The sequence below is a fragment of the Stigmatopora nigra genome, chromosome 4 (assembly GCF_051989575.1).
Source record: "Stigmatopora nigra isolate UIUO_SnigA chromosome 4, RoL_Snig_1.1, whole genome shotgun sequence".
Lineage (NCBI taxonomy): Eukaryota > Metazoa > Chordata > Actinopteri > Syngnathiformes > Syngnathidae > Stigmatopora > Stigmatopora nigra.
In genome coordinates this window covers 11,220,383-11,245,097 of record NC_135511.1, presented here as the reverse complement: position 1 = coordinate 11,245,097, position 24,715 = coordinate 11,220,383, and the positions used below count along the sequence as shown (strand labels likewise).

The 24,715-nt window shown below is 43.6% G+C and overlaps 1 protein-coding gene across 3 annotated transcripts in view; it reads right to left on the bottom strand.

Annotated features, from left to right (window-relative positions):
- Positions 1–3,915: 3,915 nt before the first annotated feature.
- LOC144195545 (protein FAM222A-like) overlaps positions 3,916–24,715 on the bottom strand; it is a 47,476-nt gene continuing 26,676 nt past the window's right edge. For all 3 annotated transcript variants that reach the window (XM_077715263.1, XM_077715261.1, XM_077715262.1), the window contains exons 2-3: positions 23,260–23,402; positions 3,916–6,513 (exon numbers count right to left, since the gene is read on the bottom strand). In XM_077715263.1, the coding sequence (XP_077571389.1) occupies positions 5,063–6,513; positions 23,260–23,356 (1,548 nt within the window). In that variant the 5' untranslated portion in view covers positions 23,357–23,402 and the 3' untranslated portion in view covers positions 3,916–5,062. The remainder of the gene's footprint in view (positions 6,514–23,259; positions 23,403–24,715) is intronic.

Below are 24,715 nucleotides of genomic sequence, written 5' to 3'. Positions count from 1 at the left end.
ATTTGGAGACAATAGGCTTCTTTAGCCAAAACAATAAGGGTGAACATCCTAAATTCCTGCTTGATGGCTTTTACATGCTCATCTATTGTCATATATTATACGCCATTTGGAGAAAAAAAAAGTCATATTGGAAGGATGATAGTGATTTTTCCATATGAGCATGTGAATTATTGATTAATATATTTTCTTGCCTGGTGAGAGAACGAACTGCCCTCTGACTTTATCCGCTCCTGCCGGTAATAGACAGTGAGGGGGTGTTAGGAAGGCGCCCCGAAGGCCCAGGTTCTGACCTCTAGAAACACACATGCACACACATACACAAGCTTTACCATGTGTAGGCCGGAGAAGTAGCGCCAAGACTCTACAGAGTGAGCAGCTGCCATTGTTTTTTTTTCAAGGCGGCGTCCCTTATGGCCCTCTTGTTTTGAACCGACTCCCGTTTCCCTCTCAGGTGCATAAAAAGCAGCGGGACCTTTGCACCGACTAAAGGTCTTGAAGGGATTTACTAAAAGATCTTTACAAGAAGCACAAGTCAATTTCTGTGTGCACGGCACCCTCGGGCCAAGCGGGCGAGTGTTTCGCCGCCCTTGAAAACAGGTTAGCAGTCGATATTCTTCTGGATCTAAATGTTCTCATTGGCATGGCGCTCACATCTGTCCTTTCCTCGGAAGCGTAATTGGCTTCCAGCATTTAAAACTTAATTGATTTACAACAATGTGCTACACTGAGGCACAATATGTCTTTCAGAATGATTTGAATGGAGCTCCAATTTGAATATGGGGCCGGTGAGCTGAGCCAAAAGAGGGGGCATCTGATAGCAGCACCATGCAGGAACATGGCAATTATCCTGATTACTGATGCTTCGAGGCTTTTCTGACCCCAAAATCCCTCCCTCCGCTCTGAGATCTGTCACATTTGCACAGGGCCCCCCCGGCGGCTAAGCGGGGAGCAACCATGCATAATCCAACAGAAACACCCCCCACCCCCAAACCATCAAACACAGCCGTCGTCTTTCAAAGCCGACCGATGGGCCCGGCCGGGCGCCACGGAGCGCCGTTGAGGCCCTCCGAGACGAGTCGACGACCAGGTTTCGGCCACCGCACAGCTCCTCCCACTGACCAAACCCCGCCCCCAACAGCGTCCTCCCCTTCAACGACAGGCAGTCGTAACCTTCAGTCTGTTTTAAGTACCGCTGAACCCTGTTGGCCTTGAACGGGAGGGGGGGGGATAATGACATGCCATATGCCACTCTGCCTCTGCAGCTGAGTGAGCCATGCGTGGATCAGCTCAGGCACAAATCAATTGGACATTTAATTCTATTATCCTAATATGGCCAGAGCGCGCATTGTCCAAATTGGGAATCTGGGTTACAGCCTGGCTAAGATGCATCTGATCAAAAGAGACCTCATTAATGGAGTCCGGAACAAAAACACACATGAGCACAAGCTAAAGCTTTAAAAAACAAGCACTTTCTTTTGATATCAGTGCATGTGAATGGACACAAAGTCTTTCCTCTCTAATTACGGCACTCCTCTCTCTGTACCTTACAGGAAATCCATTCCTATTTGAAAAGGGTTTGATTTCAAGCCCTTGTGCGACTGAATACTCCCCACTGGCACTGTCACCCAATACTCCCATTTAGTTGAGAGGACGGCTGCCCCGGACCTCCACTGGTGGGAAAGGCCAGGCATCACAATCTCCACTGCCTCAAGTGCTGGCGGCTCTTGACTTCAACGTCATGTGACAGGGTTTAATGCTTGGATGCAGAAGCCAAACGGTGAGGATTTAGGGATGGGATGTATCTTTAAATCTGTCAAAATATTTCTACCAGATGGAATTTATGGCAGAATCAGACCACGACTGGAGTTGTAAGCCGTTGTCTTGGGTTTTTTAAAATATATTTTCATAGAATTTTAAGGGGACAGACATCTTGTTTAAGAAATTGGGGAAAGAAACTCATCATTGAATTTTTCAGATGTATCATAGTAGAGAAAAACGGAACGAAAACTATTTTACCAGGAAGTGGCCACATTTTAACCACTAATGAAGCCAATATGACTTGGCATTTATCACTAAATAGGTGCCTTATTCTTTTCTTCTTCATTAGAGGTCTTAAGATTTTACACGTAAATAATTACAATAATGGTCCTTTACATGATTGTAATTTATAATAGGTGTTGTCTACCCTTTAGGTTTATTGAGCAATAAATATGCAGAGAGGCTGGTGATCCGATAGCAGAGGGTCTTCAAACATCGTTAATTAAAATTTTACGTCTTGAGGCTCATTGTCATAATTTTGGTCAGCTTACAAGGGAAATGTTCAGACATTTTTTTTTTAGTCTAGGGAATCGTCATTACACAAGGATTTTAAAACGAGTTTTTTTTTATTGTTAGTATTATAAAGTGTGTTTTTTTTTGTGTTCCCAAAGGATAAAAGAAGACAACTCTACAGTTACTCGTTGACAGCAAAGGTTCGACATCACTCGTCAAACTTCCTACTCAGTCCCCCCGGGGTCCCAGTCCCCGCTGACATCTAAAAAGGACATCTAGGTTTAAAAAAAAATAATAATAACGACAGACGTCAAAAGCCGTGACGTGGCCTGTGAATATATTCTTAAAGAAATTTATTTTACACCTCAAAACAAAACAAAAAAAGGATAGGGGTAAAGGATGTGGTACATTGGGAATGTATTGACAACTGTAGTTTACATTTTTTTTTTGGTGTAAGCTCAGAGAAAAAAAATGTTCGTACAGTCATAATAATTGCACTTCATAAATCTAGACTGATGCCAGTATTTCCCAACAACAAAGCTCCAGCTTTCACTTTATTTCATAAATTGAATTTAGCATTGAAATTCCACTGACAAAAGAAATGCTAATCAAGACCACAGGTCTGCTGCACTGATCCAATTTTTCGCTTTCACTTGAATCCCACAAGGCAATAAAACATTGCAGTAATTTAAGTGCAGTACATTCAAGGGAATCTCACAGTCATAATAAATATTTCACTACTCTGAATCATCTAGTTAAGACTGGCAGGGGCTAAATGCATCCTAACCAGAGGCTAAAACCAACAAGGAAAACCAATGACCCTTGTCTCATTTCATCTGATGCCAGAGGAGAGCAAATGATTGTTTACATTTTGTATTTGCAAGCGGAGCCAATGGTTATCTCCCCACGTAAGATTTCCTTCTAGCTCGGCGGCTACCTCTACCGCTATGACGACACCTGGCAGAGAAGGCAGATGTGACAGGTACGCTTTGAAAAGGAGCCACTAAAGTCCTCCATTAAAAAGGAGGCAGAATCATCCAAAAAAAAAAAAAATCCAGTACATTACGTGGATATGCTTCGATGGGGACTGTGGTCAAAATCGCCAAAATGACACGCGAAAATAAAATTTAAAAAGTCAGAGGATTTTGAAGAGCTAAAATGCACGCGGCAACATATACAAACACAGCCACACCCACACGCTGTCGTGTGACGCACACGTACATGTATTGTTATATCAAGTACCTTGAAATTCACATTCTTCACTGTAACATTTCTGGTTCTTATTAAGTTGTTGTCTCAGAATTATTTCTTATGGAGGAGTAATAGGAAAGACACTGAAAGGAACAGCAAGATTAGGAGAAAAAAAACCTTAAATTTAGTCAGATTTTTTACTCTTTCAACAGAAAACTTGTAATTTTTAGTAATTTAAATAAATGGTCATGTTTGTCACAAGATTTGCCGACAAAAAATAAGGTGATATTTTTAAAAGGTTATGCCACCTTATTTCACCAAATCTCACAAAATTAATTTATGGATAAAAAAGATTTCCTTTAAAGTGTGGGCCTAATACTCCTTTGTAATTGGTTGTAGTGGTTGAAAAGTATCTAGGCATTAAAAATATTTGGTATTATTTTTTAAACAGGCAAACCTATTTAGTAGTAAATTGTATAGAAATCCAGTGACTAATTGGCATGTTGGTTTCTTTCTTGCATTTGCAACTGGCACAATAGAATACTCTGAACTTTTCTTCACCATATCAAAAAACATTCACCAAATGATTCTGGAAATATGTAATATGAATATTTTTTAATGCCTGGTCACTTTCCATCCAGCCTGTTTCCAGTGTTGCTTAGCACAACTAACTCCGAAGCAATGATGATGCCTCAAATCAGGACATATAAAAACTGCACATTTGCTTGAGAAGGAATATTTAAATCATAAAAACCGAGTGGGAAAAAAAAAAACCAAAGCATCAGAAACACTTTCCCCCATAGCAGCCAATACATAGAATATACCTACAAATATATAAAACAACATAAAATAGGTTCAAGTTTTTCAAGTTTCTTAAATATATCATATCCAAACTACCCAATTCCAAACTTCAAAGTTAACAAGATTCAAGCAGTGCAATTTATGTATCAATTAGAACAGCAATAATCATTAATAAGGTACTATCCTTTGCTAAATCAGACTTAATGATTCTCAAACAGAACTTTGATGTCCTACCTCTAATTTCACTGAGTCGGTCTTCATCCATCCGCATGTGGTTTTTGGATATTGTGAGCAGCCCTAAACCTTGGTCCTCTGAAGACCATATATTTCAGTGACAACCTACGCAGTAGCTTTAGTCTTATATTTTGAAGGGTGGGTACAAGTGGGGTATGCACTTCATGTCAAGCTATGATTCCACCGGAAAAAAAAAGAGGAAAAAAAGTGAAGAGTTCATTCAGGCAAGGAAAAACAGCAAGATGAAAGGAAACAGAAAGACAACCAAAACAAAACAAAAAAATTATCAATGCAAAATTCCTATTGGCAAACCGCAAAACGGATCATTAAGAGGATCCTAAAATCCCTTCTCTCCTCCATTCGCAATCCCTACTGCCTTCTCTTATTTGGAATTCTCGTAGCCCGGCTGGAAAGCGCCACCGATTGGTGCGTTGCACGACAACAGCTCTTCTCGCGTTCCCATTTAAAGCAAATCTTGGCCCCCCACAAAACAAAGTGTTCTTTGACTTACTTCAAATTTCCTTTACAAATTCCCCAACTTGATGCCTGTGATAGGGCGGCGCCTCTATCTGTAAACGGGGAGGCGGATGTGCGCGTGCTGGTGGTCCAACAGACGTGGTACCGATACAGTCTCGTAGCCTTTGCCCAGCATCTGCTCCTTAATGCATGGCGGGTGGATGTCGTTGATCAGGTATTCCAGAGACTGCAAACTGCTGCTCAACACAGATGTGTTGCACAAACTCTTACTGGGCAGGCTGCAACAGAGCCGCCCCCCGCTATCGATGGCGGGGTGATGGTGATGATGATGGTGGTGGTGATAGGGATGGTGCGGGAAGCCCACATCTCTGTGGCCCGTGACCGAGCCGCCCGTGGACGACACCAAGAGCTCTTGGGGGTTGTAGCAGTCACTATCGGGTGTCACCAGGACACTGTTCCACGGAGGTGCAAAGTACTGACCCACTGAGAAATTCCCATGCATGCCCACGCAGTTCAACGGGGAAGAACTGACTTTGTCCATCCCGCCTCCGCCGCTAGCGCTCGCCGTCATTTGGTAAGGTCTCGACGAGGACGACGAAACCTGCCCCGCCATGATCCCGTTGACCGGAATGCAACTTTCCGGGGACTTGCTGATGGCCCCTCCGCCCCCGCTGCCACCGCTGTACATTCGTAGCACGGCCTGTTGTTGTTGCTGCTGTTGCTGCTGCTGCTTTTGCCAGAGGATGTAGTCCATGCCGTCGGCGTAAACCCCCGTCTTCAACGCCTCACAATTTGGAGCCGGCGCCCCCGAACCCGTGTACACCATGTTGGTCTGAGGAGCAATTCCCACCATGTAGCCTCCACCTGAGGAGCTAGAAGAGACCCCCATGACAGTGGTGCTCTGCTTGGAAGGACTGGAATTGGAGGGAGGTGCCCCTTGACACACCTGCTGCAGAGCCTGGGCTTGGCAATGCTGGTTGATCTGGTATATGATGCTCTGGATGGAGGGGAGGTTGGACTGTGCGGGGAGAGCCAGGCCCCGCCCTCCCGTTACAGGAATCACCGAGCCAGCTACAGTGACATTAGGAGGCGCTGACAATCCGGGCCCCTCCGGAGGCTTGGCGGGCCCGGTTTGAAATCCCATCTGGCTGGGGCCAGTGACTAAAGTGCTACTACTTGGCGGGTACGGGGCGACGGCAACGTGGGCCGGAGAGAGCTTAGTCCGTCTGCCTTCGGAGTTCTTGAGAACACCTTTGGATGAGACGAAGGAGGAGGAGGACGACAAGGGGGAGGAAGAGGACTTGACGATGGCAAGTAGGCCATGGTAGCCCCCGGTGTGGAAGTGTGGATAGGGGCTGTAGCGCTGGCCGGTGGTGTCGTATCCGTTTACAGTTCTGTTAAGGTGCTTGTGCTGGGGGACCCTGATGTTGGTTGGGAAGATCTTGATGGACAGAGGACTGCTGGCAGTCTTCTGAGCAAAGGCATCAAGTTCTGCCGCGGTGGGGTAACGAGGAGAATGCGTAGGCACCACCAGGTCACCTGTGGTTTCAAAAGAGAGGAAACAACAAGTCAGTCATTTCACTCCACAGTGGTCATTTTTAATGACGATTGGACAAAAGCTAGAAATGTCGGGAAAACAATCATTTGCATATCATAATCAGGATTGGTGCTCGTATTCCAATGGAAAAACTCCTCCATTGGAGACTTCAATCTTATTTTAACTCCCTAGCCGAGTGGATCTTTTTAAAAAACTAATTCCGTCAAAAGCCTGGAACCTTAGGCGCTGTTAAATCTGTGCATCGTGAAATTAATTCGAACCCTCTTTAGCAATGAATTAGGTTAGCTTAGATACAAAGCAAAAAGGGAGTGGATCAAAGCTTGCTTAATTGGAGTGGCACATTGGAGAATTGTAAGTGGTTCAGTCCTAAAGTACATGAACAGGCCCATTTCTAATAGCAGTGGTGTGTCATCACCTAAAGGACATTAGCCCGTTATAACTTTAGATTAAATGTACACAATTTAACACATGACTTTGATTATTCACTACCAGCCCTGTCAAAATATGTTCCCTTAGAAATAGTTGATCGTATCGCATTGTCACAATGCGCACAGTCACCAATATTTTCAGCCAAATGAGACAGCTATGATGTGGTCTTTATTTACTTCTGCAAATTTTAACCATGACAGAAATGACAAGGCTTGAAGATAATTGCTTTTCTGTAATAAAACCAGAAATTGCCACGGTACAGTAAATGCGAAGAAATAATACAATAAGAAAGAGACGGTAAGCGGTAAAAGTAAACTGCACTGTGTACAGCCTCGCCTATACAAACAAAGTATGCAAAAACAATCTGCAGCAAAAGCTCAGTGGTGTTTGCAATATGAAACACTCCAATCTGAAAAATACAATTCAGCAGGGGCGGCGGCGGCGGCAAACGTGAATAGCAATGGCTCTCGTCCAGCCAGGCAAACGTCAAGGTGGAAAACGGGAAAATAGCAATTTTTGGTAGGGAGCTGAACCCTCACGTGTCATTGTTTGGAGGCTGGTCGTGGAGGTGAGGGGGCACGTTGAGATTGGATTCAAACAACATTATTCAGGCAATTTCATGGCTACTTAGCTCAGTGCAACAAAAAGTGCGTGATGGGGGGTTGGGAGGAGAACTCAATTTACAAGCGATACGTCGCCTGCCACAAATGACTTGCAACCCCTTCATAAATATCGTAGTTTTTTTTTTTATGCAGATGGCAACCAAACACACATAAATGAAGTGCCATGACTGTGCTGTCAGCAAGCTAAAGAGTGTGCGCAGGTTGCAGACTGTGACTACTACGACTCACTCCATTTCCTTTCCAATTGCAAAATCATTTAAAAAATACTCCACAGTCAAATAGCCCCAATCCTCATTTCTGGGCTTCCATTACAGATAGCGCGGGGAGTTAATTTCAACAAACCAATGGGTCTCTGACAGTAAAAATGATTAAATCTACAAGATCCATATCATAAAAGAAATAAATTTGGAATTTAACGACAGAGGGGAATGGCCATGAATATACTGAGCGGAATTCTGCGCATGACCTATTCTACTGCCTTTCCCCTTCTTGCCTTCTAATTCTAAATCCAATATATAAATCAGGCATTATAAATCTCAGAGTAAGTGTGAGACTATACAGTGTCATTGGTTGGGGCGGAGTCCGTCCGGTTTGCCAGCTTCGACCTGGCCAACCTTGATGAGCGCTGCTCAGCTTCCCTGGCGCCAGCGACATGGCAGCCAGATGCTTTGATGCTCTCGTTTCACTGCGCAAAAACTGACAAGACTTGTTTGCTTTGCTCTGAAGAGGAAAAACATGCTCATTTCAAAGCCCATTGCCGGTCCACATGCAAATGGAAAGGCAATATTTTTTTCTGATCTTCTTTACACGAGGAAAGAAAACATCTTTGATCCCCACATGGTCCAAATGAGGAAAGATTCTTGGCTTTCAGGCATATCAAGGGCCTTCTGTCCTGCCGCCCCTGACAAGCCCCCAGATGCATTATGCCCACCATTCCATCTAATTACCGCCACATGAGAGGCAAAAGTATACATATTTAAAAAAAAAAGACAGAAATTCATTAGAGGGTGGCTAATTCGTTTCACTCTCGCAGACTAAGTCCATATTTTCCATGCCTGAGCTTGCATTTCTTCAAAACGTGATGGCGATTCACTTTGCCATCTTTGCCCAGTCTAGTTCTTGTTTGTCAATAGGCAGACTTTGGCACATACCGACCTGGCATCAAAGGGCTTCACACTTCATGGACCACAGGGATTAGAGGCCTTTCAGCCCCACAAAACCCATCTAGGATCCACAAAGGCTTCCGGTTATTAGAATTCACAGGCACAAAGGAAGAAAAAAGGGAGGAGAAGGCAAATGAGCATCTGGATGCGGTTGATTTAAACATCATTTTTGTTTAAATATAAATTTCAATGGAAGAATCTTTATCATTGAGATTAAAGTTTGATTTCAAATTTAATTGAATTTACAGCAAAATGAAGCTTGTATTTTTGACATGGTTGAGAAATCTTTTTATGTAACACACTAAGAAACCCTATTTGATACATTTTTACAAAAGTTTCAGGGCTACACGGAAATCGGATATTAACAACAAAAGAGGGACGTGGTCAAACCATTCAGCATCAGCCACATGAATCTGATTACAAAATTGGTATTCAAATACATTTCTTTAACTTTACTTATAAAAAAAAGATTACATTAGCCCAAGGTGTTGACTTATTCCAAAGGCAGTTGCTTCAACAATGAATTTAAAGCATACTTGCATTGAAAGCAACGTTAATATTTCCTTTTCATTCTAATATTTGTACAGGGTAAGAATAAGTGATCCCACTTTGCACGTTATGTTAAAGTTTCACCATTTTCTGCATCATCAAACCTGTGAACCGAGCCTTGCTGATCACCGTGTCCATGAGTTTAATGTCCAAACCTTGCGTTCTCAAATTGGCAGCCTGTGACTTATTGGTTTAGTTTTAGCAGATCATAGCTAAAGGCAGCAGCTTACAGATGGCGTTGGCTAATAAAACACCCTTGGAGGCAGCCTCGCGCCTCTTCTGAGTGCACCCTCGCAAGGTAGGGGCTTTCCTGCACCTGTGCACACGCCTCAGCGCGTCTGTGCATGCAAATAGCGGGCGCCAAAGCAGGAAAACAAGGCACGCAAACAACACACGGACAAAATCTGCATCTGCACTTGTGTGTCTCATTTGACATCAGTGAAGCATGCTGTTATCCTCTGCTCTGCGCTCGCTCATGAAATGTAGGGCAGGACAACAACAGGTGCCTGTGCCGGCGACAGCCTGCAATGCCTCCTGGGCTAAATGCTTCACACTCGCTTCATTTCGACATGCGACAGCCTTGTAAGGATTAATTATTTCCCCCGAGGACGTGAGAATATGCTATTTCCCTCCCCGAGACGACGCCATTCACCAGTACGTGAAATGGCTTAGCGTAAACGAACGGGGGCGACCTGAGCCTGGGGTAAGAAACTTAAAGAAATGTAAATAAACACGGTGATGAAACTGCACGGTCCATGAGATAAAAGTGCAGGCGGACACGGGCTTATTGGGGGCAATCACGTGCTAGGGAGCGGGGTTGGCAGGGAGGCAATTAATGGGTTGACCTTCGTCCTTAATAATCCGACGCCTGGCACACAATGCCCGTGTGTCAGGGCAGCACATCTCTAAATGCCACCCTCATTAGTACAACGCACGTGGCGAGCGAGGCTATCAGTGCTGCCGTTAGACTCTCCAGCGGTCAGATGGACGCCGGGAGCAGGCGTGTGGGATAGCGTGGCAGCACGGGGCTGTGATATGATCTGGAAATCCTATTCCACTGGGAGTGCGGGCACTCTCATTTCTCTCCATTTTTGATTGGCATCACCCTCCCCGAGCCGCTCCCGTCACTGTGATTGCTTTTGTGTGTGCATGTGTGTGTGTTTGAAGAAGGGGGTGCTCAATTCTTAACACTCAATTAACACTCCTTTAATTAGCCAGCAGTACATTTTGAATTCTGATGAACTCATTTTCTTGGGGTGTGTGCGCAGGGAGAGAGGCCTGCTAAAGATGAGGTCCATTGGGTACAAAACAGCAATAAAGAAGGAACTGGTTAGAATAGACTGTAAAAAAAAAATTGATTAAATTCTGAGGACTTCTTTTGAGTGAGGGGTCAAATTGTGTGGATCGCAGCAAGGCAAAAGCAGATGGGGAGTGTGTGAGGGATGGAGAAGTAGATGCAGTTAGAGGGGTTAGGGGGGGCTGTGTACGAGTGCAAGAGTGAATCTAGAGGATCAAGAGAGCGCTTTGCATTTTAATTAAGAGTTTTAAGTGAACAAGCAAAGGAAAAAGATTTGGAGAACTAACTAAAATAGCCTTGCTTCAAATGATTGAAGTCCAGAGTGTTCAACAATTATGGAAAAGTTTCTTGTTATTAGTGAGGAAAAACTACATCAAAAAGCTCTCAGCATTTCCTTCCTCAGTTGTGCAAAGCTGATATCTCTACACACTTTGATCCCAGTGGACCATGTAGTAGGTTCAGCGGGGGAGAAAAATTGCTTGCTTAGATGAAGGGAGAAGACTGGTTGACTTGCAATTAAGATTTCACAGCAAAGTTGAGGGAACACGCTACTCGGCTGTAAGCAGTTCCGAGAGACAGTAGATTCTGATAAATACTCATTTTCACAGGTTGTGTGTTCATTTTTCAGTATTTTCATTTGAATCTGTAATACTTACACACGTAATGTTCATGCAGACAGCGTGGGTTCAGGCATTGCTCAATAATGGTGTGAAAATGTCTGTAAATAGTTATGTCTCTACCTGGAGATCGGTCTAAGATGTAGCCTGTCTCAAGTATGATCTGAAAACAGTAATGACCTTTGCTATTTTTTTTAGCTTCACCTGCATAAAACAGGGCTGGTACACATCCTAACCCGGGGATGGGCAAAACCGGTTCTCGAGGACCGCTGTAGGTGCAGTTTTTGTTGCAACCGATCCAACACAAACAGTTTAACCAATGAGGTTTCTGCTGAAACAAGAAGCACCTGACTGCAATTCACTGAATGCACTTCTAAGATAGCAGAATGGTGGAAAAGTTTCCTCTTATAAGAAAACCCGCACCCTCTGGAATACTTTGCCCAACCTTGTCCTAACCCCTAAAATCTGTAAAACATGATGAAGAGTGTGCCTTTCACCCACCAAAAATGACACTTTTTTCATCCAGTATCCATCCCAAAATGGGTTCTGACCCAATTTTAGGATAATTATTTCAAACCCTGCCAGGACTGAATACGGATGGCTCAACTGACAGTTAACTCAGATTGTCCCGTTTTATGCAATCTTTCCACAGCAAAAGCACAACCTTCAATCCCAGAAGCTGCAATGAAGCAACCAAAAAGTGCTTTCCCTTAAAGTACCATTTCACCTGAAGTATTCTAAAGCATTTGGCTAATAGAATCACAACCTGTACAACACTCTCGCCCCGCTTGGTTTGCGTCTGGATGTGGAAGAGCCACGGTGGCATCCTGAACAATACCTGCCTTGTGCTAATGGAGGTGTCATCTGGCATAGGCCTGATTAGTCAGCGATTACAGCGAGGCCTCAATTGCCGCGACAACTGCCGCAAACACAAAAGGCCTTGATAGCGCCAGCTGTTTGGTCCTCTGCAATTAACCCCACATCCCACTCGTCTCCGGCAGAGCGCTGCCTCTAATTGACTATTGTGCATACAAAACAGGGGCTCTGAGGCCGGACCCCCTGGACGTAGTCCCCCTCCAACCCAGACCTCCTCCGCTACGATAGAGGAGATAATAATAGAGGTGTCCCGTGGACTCGGCTGCCAGTCAATCAAAGCTTTAGTGCCCCATAGGAGCTTCCTGACGAGAGAGAGAGAGCAGAGGAAGCACTTGTATGAGGCCGTGCTGGAGCGCCCTCTTAGGAGGAAGGGGTGTGTGTGTGGGGGGGGGGGGGTGTTCTAGCAGTGGGTGGGAGTGGAGCGGTGAAGACAAGTTGAATATGCCTTCGGAAAAAGTACTAATCAATTCAAGTGCTTGTGAGGAAACCCTGCTGCTCGCTACATATCCGAAAAAGCATTTTTGGGAGCGCTCATCCCTCCCTGCGTTCATCTCAAGGTTGATTTTCTGGGCAAAGCAGGCAGAAAAAGAAAAAAAAACCCATCAAAGCAATTATTTGTCAGGCTTCTGTTATCTATAATTGCAAAGATAAAAATCAAACCGCAATGATTTCTCTGCGGATAGAGCTGTCTGAATTCACAGCTGCTTGTGTCATCATAATCTTCAAACAAATGCATTGTCTCCCTTCACCTAACCTCACTCACTACACTCAGTTGGGAATATTTATAATTGAGGAGGCTGAATTATCGATGGAATATTTCAGCCACGCACAGAATAAGTGGAATAAATAGCGTGTCATGCAAATTCATCTATGTGTGGACTATACGGGAGTTTATTTTTGTTTAAAATAAAAAGGGTGTAAACTGTCAAACACATGCATTATTTAACAATGCTGACATGTTACCAAGTGCAAAGAGGATAGTGACAATGTTTAAATGACTTCAACTAAGATCTGTCTAAAGCACATTGCAAAAAGTATTCAATCCTTTTTTTTTTGTTTAAATCCCAACATTTAATCATGCTAAATCATCCAAATCTAATATTACATTTCATTAAAGGCACTTTTTCCTGCACAGGCAAAAATGGGAGAGGAAAAAAACCCCAAATCTGATTCCTAATTATGGCTCTCCTTTAAACAATATGAGGCTATATTCTATTTTAGATAGTGATGCTTTTGATGGCAGTGGCGACGTCATTCTGGTCCTTTATTCATCCTTCTCCACTTTCCAGCATGATTTAAAATCACTCCATCATCTTGGCAGTCAAGCATAGTGACGACTGAGCTTCAGAATCCCATTGAAAGTCGCCTGACAGTGAACTTTTCACGCTTTTCTTTATTTTAGTACTATCCTGGAACCCACAGCTGCCACAATTTTACTGCAAATTTGCTGATTTGATTCACGCCAACGACTGCAGGGTTGCAGTACATTAAATTCAACACAGATGCTCCCGCTATTGAAATATGACTTGTCTTTGTTTCTGAAAATGTAGCATTCATTGGCATAAGCAGCCTTTTTTTTGAACCTGTATGGTGCTCATATTTGGATGAAATATTTGTCTCACACACCTGACCTCAATCATAAAAAAAATCCCCCAACTCACCTTCCCCTTTATTTAATTATGAATTTCCTTTTATTTTATTAAATCTCATCCCTTGTTATTGTACTTCTACTCATTTTATTTTCTCTTTTATTTATTTATTCATTTTCATTGAATTTTGGTAACCACACAAATCAGCCAGTTTCATTTAGTTGTGTTGATGTAACAATCTTATGCACCTTCTATTCAAACCAACCATTTATGAGGTCTCAGGGAAATTGCTGGTAAACGACTCCTCTAGCTCCCCCATCCCGTTGTTACGGAATGGCTGATAACCTTCAAAAGCTAAATACAGTACACGTTCACTTAAGATTAAAGTCCAGTGGATTAGAGTTGGAAAACAGGTGGAGCAACGAGAGAGAAATCTCAGTTGACATCGCCATAGAGTTGCTCTCTCTGACCCCATGAAGCTTTGTAATTACTTTGTAAATTCATTATGTCTTATGTCTCAGCTCCCTCTCTATCTCCATATATATACAATATATATATGCACATAATATATATTCTAATGCTTCTTGCCTCCCTCCCTCTATCTATCTACCTCTTTTTTGCTTGCCTTGTCTCTCCAAGGCTCCCCCCCCCCTTCGCCTCTGTCTTTTCCATCTCGCTCTCCGAGTAAGTGAGTTTCATCTGGGGTGCTCGGCGGGCGAAATCACCCCAGGGTGAACACTTTATTATCTGTAGTCAAAGCGTCACCACAAATACCATTCTACACACACAAGTGTCACTTTCCATTTGTCCACACTCTGGCTGCATTAGCAGAGGCGAGGCAGCCCAGGGCCTGGTGTCTCCTGCAGAAGACGAAAGCTAACAGCGTGGGAAAGCGCTCGTCCCGCATTCCTGCCCTACTGACACCAGCGCAGACGACCTGCTGCCTCTCCCTTGGGAATTAAAAAAACAACAACAAAGAATTGGCGCTAATCTGACAATGAGCAAGATCGCTTGTGAAAAGACAAATAGGGGAGGATATTTTGGCATCTTGTGATCATTGTTAGAATTCATGAGCGCACAGCAGGTGTGGAAGAGGGCGAGACAAAGGAAGGCTCCGGGTTCGAGCTGCAAGGGTTAATTAGTGATGGTCAGGCCAAGCGTCCACTAAAAACACCAGTTCTTTGAACCACTGTGGAATGCGGGACCCATGTCGGGCCTTTTGTGGGACGCCCGTGCTCCAAATAAACAAAGGACTTGAACTTTACACACCAAACGCGGTTAAAAACATGGGTAAAACACTCTGCTAATGTATAATGCCAATGTGATAGGGAAAAACTTTTGAATTCCTCACCAAAAATGGGTTGAAAACAACTTTCCAACCTAAAACCAAAGCAATTGAGTAGCACAAACAACTTTCCAACCTAAAACCAAAGCAATTGAGTAGCACAATGTTATTTATGTAGCATATAATAATCGGTAAGGGTGCAACTAGTAGTAATCAAGTGTGCATAACAGTTATGCGATCAAGGTTCAAGTCTGTATTTGAGTCTAAAAAAAGTCCAACTGAATGCAAAACTGAAGAACAATAATAGTACAAACTGAGTCCCCTTTTCCTTCCATATTTTACATTTCAAGAACAGTCAAGTTACTGGACGAGTCATAACGATATCCACTAAAAAGTACTCTAATATCATTAAGGCTTGCTTTACTGTAAATGTGCTTTGCCCCCCGGCTCGCCTGGGCCACCCTCATTGTGCACGTTGAATGGTCTCGAATAGAGAGGCTTTATCAGCAAATACCCCGAGTCAGCACGGGCAAGGGTGGTTACGCGTTGCGACTGGCATACCGTCCGATATTGTCCTGTGCGATTAGGTCTGCGCTGGTGAGCCCGTGAACTCTGAGTCGAGCCCGCCCCCTCATTTCCAGAGGTTTCCATCTCTGGCTCCTCGCCGCCTCCCTTCCGCTTTCGCATTTAACATTGAGCCCTGCCACTTCTCAATATAACCTCTATAAACCCTGCGGGAGCTGCGGAGAACTGATAAAAAGCTCGCAACAGGTCAGAGTGATGCGATTTTGAACAATAATTGTCTGGGGCCTTTCATCCAAAAGGGTCAGGCAAAGTCAAAGTAAGCCTTTGAAGGTTAATTCTTCACCTGTGAGGTGACAGAGTGGGCGGCGAAGAACATCGGAAGGCAAGGACAAACTGCATGTCCACTCCACTTAAAAAAATGAGGTGATATTAAACTGAGCCTGCCAAAGACAGCAAGTTTTTCATAGTAGCTTCTCTCTATCCGTTCTTCAGGAATAGATACTCGGCTCTGACACTGTTCTCTCAAAGGGCTCCGTGTACTGCCAAGAGCAGTTACATCCAAAACACAAACATGCACACGGGTCTGGAATAAAGGACCCGGGAGATGGCCATTGTAAGTGAGTACAAAAATAAAATAAAAAAAAAGGAAGTGGGGCCAAGAAGAGAGGAAAAAAAGTCAAAGGGGCTGAGAGTATGGTGAGGAGGGGGTGAGTTATGAGGGGGAGAGGGGCCTGGAGGCGGCTGGGCCGGCCTGTCAGAGCCCAGAAAGTGCTGCTGCACAGGCCTCCAGGTAAATGGAATAAGAAAGGCGCCTGCAGGCTGCCTGAGGCAAGCCCGGGCCCTTCTGTTCTATCATTTAAGAGACAAGTCGTTCACTGATTCCCAATTAATATTTAACACTGCATAGACAACAAGGCACTCCACTGCAGTACACATGCCAGGGGGTAAAAGAGAGCACAGGAGTGGAGAGGAGCAAGTTTTTGACCTTTTACAGACACTTTATTGCTGCTATTTTGGATTCAGGTTAAAATTGGTGAAGAGGAAAGAGAACACTGCATGAAATGTGGGCTAAAAAACACACTTGAACAAATACAGCCTCACATAGAGTCAGGAAAACAATAATATTTGAGATGTCTTTCAAGATATGGTTCTGACAGTTAATGTAAATATGTTTTTAGAGGGTCTCTTTTGATGAAATTATTGACTTTTTCGAATGTCTAATAACTCTCAAAATATTCTCAGATTTCCAGGGTCATCAAAGCCAGACATTTGCTTTTGATTAGGAAAACTTATCAACATTTTCCATCAGTAATCGAATCATAACTGATGAAATGGTAAAAAAATAATAGTTCAATCCACTATAAATGAAATAGATTGGTGGAAAGCTATCCAAATGTACCTTTGTATAGGCACATCACGGCTACGGCTGGGCTGCTCTCCCCACATAATGACTCTCTTTACAGAGAGACCTCTTGCAACAGCATATCGATCAATATTTACCATCTGTGTGTTTCAATCAAGGCTGCGAGGTTAAATGCACAGAGTTATTTACTGGAGTGGAAATGAAGACAGCAGCTTGAACAACAAAACAGAGCTGCTGCAGAGTGCCTTTAATTAAGCAGCAGGTATAGTACTTGTAAACACCCGATTGTGTGATTGTTTGTTTTTAGATTACATTTTATATATTGTGGTTAACAAAATAGTACCGATCAATGTCATAAATGTGTGGGTCGATATTTTAAAAAATAACATCATGAGAAATGGATAATGGTCGGATTTTTAAAATAATGATAATGATATGGAATAAATATTACATATGTTTCGGATTGACACCATCAATGTCGATTAATGTATTTAATTGAATTTAAAGCAGCAGGAAGAACGGGGTAGCTACTTAATTTGAGGACATCTTCCCTGACACAGCATATTTACGGCTTGAAAATTCACTGGAATTTTTTCCAAAATAAAATGGAGCCATTGGCAGAATGGTATGACAAGGGAATTTGAGTTACAAAAATGTGATAGCAGTTTACTCCTGGCCTAAATTCTTATTTTTAGGGCACTCACTGAATTCATTTGAGGCCATTTACAGTGCTCAACATTAAAATAATTTAATTTTTTTTATTTGCCCCACCCAGTCAAAATGGAATGGACACGTGGCGCTGTCTGTGGTCCTGAAAGACTAACATTCATAGTTAAACAGTGTAAAGGAGGACTTGGACATCGATTATCATCAATAGCAGGCAATTAAACAATTTAAAAAAATTATGTTAGTGGGAGCCATAATGAGTTTGTATTTCTCTATTTTTTTTATTGATTTAGATTTACTTTTTATTATGAAGTTATTAATTTATGATTTAATGATACAACCTACAGTCAATGGATATCTATTTTAATTCATTAATGATTAATAATATAAATGTTCTAATATATAACTATAAGGGTCAAACCTAGTGCCTACAAAATGTGACGTACACATGTGGAAGGCAAATGTATTTATTATTGTTGTTGCTTTTAATGATCAAAAATAGCCATTTACCCCAAAAGTGTTCATTTCATCTAATATCGGAAAAGCTGTTGGTAAAAATGTTGGTTATTTTTAATTCTGACATTTCAAAAAGTTTCCACTAGTGTGAAAAATCCATTCTCCCCATTGCCTCTCAGTTTCTACTGCCTTTTGCACAACAGCTCCCCTTACACCGGCCTCGTAAATGAGCTCTTTCAAGATGTGAAATCAGGCATTTAAATTCTTCTTGGGTTTGGTAAATGACATTTGCACATGCTTAATTCGTCCTTATTTGCATACAGGTCTCTCTGAAAGCACAAAACAAACTATGCATCCATTGAACGCATTTTACAAACGCCATCCTCCGCAGACTGATTTTCGCATCTGGTGGCACTCTCATTTAAAAATGCTCCAACCTTTAGTAAATTTCGCTCTTAGTGGATCGTTTCCTGTGCAAAATCAAAAGGACTAGGGACACTTTGTCCCCTCTATGCCCACCAGCCTGCCCCCACTCTCTGGCAGGCAAAGACAGAGGGTGTTGATGCCTGCACCTGCAGGGACACCCAAATTCCAGCTCGCTTTGGAAGTAGCAAGCTCGATTTCGATCCAGTTCCTGCTGTGAACACAGCTACAGCAGAGCCTCTCTTCCTTGAGCTCATCTCCCATGGCAGTCAGAATGCTTCACCCCCCGTGCACAAAGCAGAAGGCGAGAGGGCAGGGCGAAGGCAAAGCTCGGCGGGTCGCTGCGAGCCGGAAATGATCTTCCGTGTGCCAACAGCGTGGAGCCAACGTTTATAACCCGACACAAGGAGAGGCTTTGGCTGCTCAAAATGGTGGACTGCGATGCAAAAGCAAAGATTGCCCACAATGAGATTGCAGGAGTAGTAAATTGGCAACACGTGCATATGACAAATATTGTATGACTTGCTGGAATAATCAGAATACCTATATGGACAGTATGGCATTCTAAATGGGACGAAGAAAAAAAGGCATAGATCAGTCAGTAGGAAAAGGTCAAATAGATGCAGATTGTTCCAAGTTCCAAGAGGCAGGAAGATGCAAGAAAACACACTGTTTTAGCAGGTGTAGAATGAAGTGCAGCCTGGGATCTAACAAGTTATGTTAATGGTAGCGTGTTTTATTACTATTATTACTAGAAAGTTCCCGATCAGATGCTCTTGTGCGTTATATGGATATTTTGGGACAGATTTGGTCCTAAGACTGGATGCGATCTAGTTTTAAAAAGACCATTTTCTGAGGAGTTATCATCAGGGCTCACTAGAATATAAATAGTGAGTTTTTATTTATTGGTTGTATTATTTTAAACATTATTTTTACTGATCGAAAAGTGTTTACACTATGTGCCCTGTGGTTGGTTGATTTCAGTGTATTCCACCTGTAGGTAACTGTGATAGGATCCAGCACCCCTACCTCAAGTGGTTAAGAGGGATTAAATTAACAAACAATATTGGATCGTAATAGGGAAAACGTATCTGGGGGAAAAACAACAACAACTCAGAATCGGCGCATCCCAATTCTTACTTGCAGCCAAGCACACAAATTTCCTCGACCAATAAGAAGCTAGAACGACTAATGTCAACAAAGTGGTATTGCCTTGGCACGCTTCAAATCAAACAAACTAGCATTAGTGCCAATGGAAAAGAGTCAGCGGAGCCGTGTTGAGCCTACGAGCCAGTCAGACTAGGGCTTGTTATTCCTGCTGCTACTTAGATCACCTATTAATATTCAACTGGAAAGACTGACATCATTGCACCCCACACAATAGGTGCAGCTTCATAATCTTCCCAATGTGTGCCTCATATCCCATTAGAAAAGCACGCTACACATCGTGTACACCTCCCTGCCCCCTCCATTTAGCTAAAAGCCAGGCAAGCAAGCAAGTGTGTGCCATCTCCGGCTTCTTTGCCATCAGAGGAACAGGGCTATTAGGAAAATCCCCAGGTGATCCTCCCTACCGTGTCCCAAGGCTATGTGATGGTTGGTCTCCATCCATCAATCTAGAGGAGGTTTGAACCTGGCCTGACACGGCATGAACCGCTGATATCAGGCCTTCTGGGAACGTCTCATCTACACCGGGCTGATTGGCACGCCAGGCCTGGCGGCGGATGTCGCGGGAGGTTACTGCTGCATGTGTGCTCCATCTATCCTCTGTGCGGGAGAGCGGCTGTGTGCACGGCTTTAAGGGCACATTTAGAAAAACAAATCGGGACTTTTATAGCAGTTGATTAAATGGATTTAACTCAGATTAAACTCTTCTATCCAATTTGCCCCCACACGCGGCTAAAACAGCTATTATCCCCAAAAAGGTTAGATAACTGCTAGCGCCACTCATTCTTTTTTTTTCGCTCCCTCTTCCAACTCTGCAGGGACATTTAGGTTTGCCCACAAATCAGCAGATAATTCAACAAGCAAATGGAAAAGCTGACAAGATAATATTTTTGGAAATAGCCAGATCCCCATCCAACTGTCATGTAAGATTCTGAACCAGTTCTTTTTTTTTCTTTTTTCTACAGCTGACATGTGGCAGAGTAATTGCTGTCTGGACCAGAGAGGGGGCAGGTGGTAATTTGTGTGGGAGTGCGTGTGTGTGTGTTCAGCTCTGTCAGTGTTACTCATCACCAAAGTGGAGACCTTCCCTCTCCTGCACCCCCTCTGCCCCTCTCAGACCTTCAGATCCACAGCGGAGGGTCGTGATGAAGGAGGAGTAACGCTAGGGAGGGTTGCCTCTGGTGGAGGGTGTCCAGGGTCACTGGCTTCTATTCACCCTTCTCCCCCTGCGTGGTCTCTCTCTCTTCCTCTCTCTATTTCTCCCTGGCTTCCTCTTTCTCTCTCTGGTCTGGGCAACCTCCCTCTGGGGCACAACATGATGAGAGGCACTGGCTCCACGGACGTCTCTGCCTTTCATGTCTCCATCTAGGCCAGCGGTGAAGAGACGCGGAGGCGAGGACGAGGGCTACAAATGTCACCCATAAGGAGGATTTAATTAAAAATGACAGCGGTTGGCGCGAGAGAGTGCAGCCACATATGCGTGGAATTTGGACGCAGTGAAAGCAAGTGCCTGTGATTTATAATTCAAGTAATGCTCTGCACTACCTTTTAATTCCATGGCCAAAGGAAGAAAAAATATCAAAAGGCCGCCCCTATGAAGCTAATCCAATATGATATTTTTAAGGGCAGGCGGTCAATGGCTTTCTGAAAAGCCGGCTACTCCTGGCTCTATCTCGCCGCCCGCTGTCTCCGCCCTGCACGCCGCTCCACCCCCAGCCCCCCCGCCAGCCCGGGCTGTGATAATGGAAACATCCTACTCTCCGCCTCCCGTTTCTCCTGCTAAGCTCGGCGCGCTTGGGGGAAATTGATTGTCTGGCGAGCCGATCTGAACGCTTCCAGCTGATGGCAGAGCCTGTTAAGTCCTTTTTTATTGAGGGTATGAGGGATTTTTAATGGGAGTCGCATCAATGAACTGTGCAGTCACTCGGCATCTGCATGCGTTTTGTTTTTTTGGTGTTATGTTTTTTTTTTTTTTTTGCAAAAAACCATTTACCCTCCCGTTCTGGCCCTCTCTCATTTTTACACGCTTGCAAACTGGCGCACATTACAGTCAAAAGGACAGAAGGGGAAAATGACACATTTTGCCTGTTTCAGTGCCAGGTACTAATCCTTTTCCTGTATGCACGCTCACAGAGTCTTTGTGTGGGGTGAATTTTGGTATGGGTACCTCCCATCGAGATCTAACAGATGCCGGCACAAAGTAGGAGCCAAACAAGACAAGAACCGGCTCAATGTGGCCCATGTCTGAGATTTAAACCAACCCCAGTGGACCTTCTTCTGAGCAACATTCACATATATTTGACATCCACATTATCTAATCTTACTTCAGTTGGTTATAATTGAAATAACATGTCTTAATGCAGGTGGAAAAAAAGGTGAAAAAAAGGCATGAGGAGAAGTGAAGGAAATTTTCTTTTACACGTTTAACATGAATCCTGACTCAACGTATCCTCAATAGATGAATCCTACCATATTAGAAAGAAATGGATAAAAGTGATATTTTTCAGGACCTTTTTCCCCATTTTGTAGTTCCGATTTACTTACATTCTCCACCTCAAGAAGCACTTTTGTTAAAGATCCCTCAATTATATTGTACTTGTAATGCATACATGAATTTTACACCCAGTTGATTTTGGCCGTCATCCAATTACACACCATCTCAGAACCGTGGGGTTGAGAATAGTGTCTGTTAACTGCTATCACTGGCAGTCACTTGGCTTGGTTTGACTACTTCCCATCCTAACAGACCTCAAATATAAGTGTTAAATAGATGAAGACATTTTGTTAATCTGATAAACATAGATTTGTCAAATCCCAATTGAACAAAGAAATAGTTCGTGTAAGCACAGTGAAGTACTTTACTTGTAATCATTTCCTGCAATGAAAAGTCAATAATTGTTTGGACCTTAGAGGTAATGGATAAGTTTTAAGGCTTTCCCTACTGTCCACCACAGAAGAAATAAGTATGCAAGCTCTTGTTTCTCTGATGCGTCTTTCGTCTTTTAATCAAGCCGGGATGTTTTTTACGGCTGCCTCGCAAATACAAAAAAAAAAAACACTTCAAAGTTGTCATTACGGAGGCACGAATCAACAGAGAGTTAAAAGGGATATCAAAGGCCTAGACTCAAATTAAGATCCAATCACTCCTCACGCTATCTGCTCGCTGCAGCTGCAAACTGGTCTCAACTAGTTAAGCGACTCAGCAACAACTCATCTTTGTCCCCCTGCACCGTTTTGCGAGTGGACAGAGGGTGGTGCCGGGAGAGCCAACACAGCAGCTGTCATGCTTTACAGGCGCCCCCAACCAGACACTGTAAATGTTTACAGACCCCTCGGGGTCACTGGGGGCCATGAGGCGCGTTAAAACACTGTCTGCTCAGCCCTGTTGACACGATGGCACAATCAGCACAGTTAAGCGCCTCCACTCGCAATGACGGGCCAAACAACACGGCAATCTGGGCTTAAAAGTGCACGTTTACCCATCCAAATGTTTGGAATTCCTCAGAGAAGCGAGGCATCGTGGCGATACAAACAGCAGAAACCAGAAAGTCCATTTTATGCTCACTGATTTACTGTCAGGGTCAGCAGTCTCTTTCCATTGGTGGCCCTGACTGATTAACGGGGGGTTATGTGGACACAACGTACGCAGTCACGGTCAATTCCTGGGCTGAGGCGCCTGCAAAGTTTTTGTGAACTTACATTTGCGTCCCAGGGCTTGCGGTGGCTCCAGGCTCTTGCTGGCACACACCGGGTGCTGTGGTGGAGGGTTCTGCCTCCTCTGCAGACAGGCCAGCATGGCGAGGTGGGCACAGTACGACAGCCGGGGGAGTTCTGCGGCCAACCTGGAGTGCAAAAAAACATATCGAGTCAGTGAAATCAAGGACTGGATTTGGGGTCAAGGCTTGTGTTTTGGTAGGATGGCTATGAGGGAGAACATTTTCAGAATAAAATGTTCTAAATAAGAGTAAAGGAATCATAACAACCATTCTAAGATATGTTGTTTGTCACAATAAGACAATCAGTGATATACCATTCCTTTCAAATAAGGTGCATTTAAATATTTTATTTGTTTCCCAAATATTGACATTAATCCAGTACACATTTAGTAAAAAATCCAGGTAGTAATGACCTCATATCTATTGGTTTGCTTGCAAGATTTTGGACAATGAGGGGAGAAAGCTTTTTTTTTTTCAAGATTTTAACAATGCATAGTTGCAACAAGCAATGGCAAATAAACAGGTGTGTATTGTGTTCAAGTACAACTCCAGGTGCTTCAGACAGGACAAGGGAATTAAATTCCAAATACTTCTGTAAAAACCTGACGTATGACTCTCATGTTCGGTCATCTGGTGACTAAATGAGTGTTTATTGCGCACTCGGTGTGACTTAGTTAAAGCTCGCCTACATTTGGAGGCTTTCGGAGCTGCATGCGTTGACTGATAAACACACACCTGGGGGAAACCGGGGGTTTCTCAGCTGACCCCCCCCCCAGCTCAGTGCACAGTGTTGCTCCACACAGCTAGCCAAGCATATCTCCTGCCTATGAAACCCTGCTCACAACAAACACACAAGTAGCAGCACTTTAGCACATTCCTCTCAGGGTGGCGTGCACGTGGTGATTGATGGCGTTATCTATGGACAGGCGTGGAAAAAAAAACAGCAGTCTGACTGCTAAGCATGCAGTAGCCCTGGGGGGCTGTCAAGGAGGGCCTTGGGGGACGACTGGTGTCTGCATGTATGAAGAGCCCTATTCTGTACAGTGCACTGGTGTTTGTGTTTATGAGCAATTTCAATGGAGGGTGGGGGAGACTGCCAACCGTACATCACGCCGGGTGACGGCACTAATCAATCTCTCTCCAGGCTATAAATCTATACTCTGCTCTTTCTTTTTCCCCCTACAACCACCTTCACACCGGAAAAAAAAGTGAGGCAGTGGCTGTTAGTTTCCACTGGGGAGAAAAATAGAGACAAATATTCGCTATATGGGATTAAATGGAATTTATATGGGAAGTGAAATTGAATGTTGTTTCCTCCATTTGCAACCGTTAAGCCACTGATTAATTAACTCATTCTTTGCCACCGAGTGTAGTGGATGGGTACCGTTATGTATGTATGTGCAGTTGATTTATTAACCGCACCATTGTACAAAAAATAA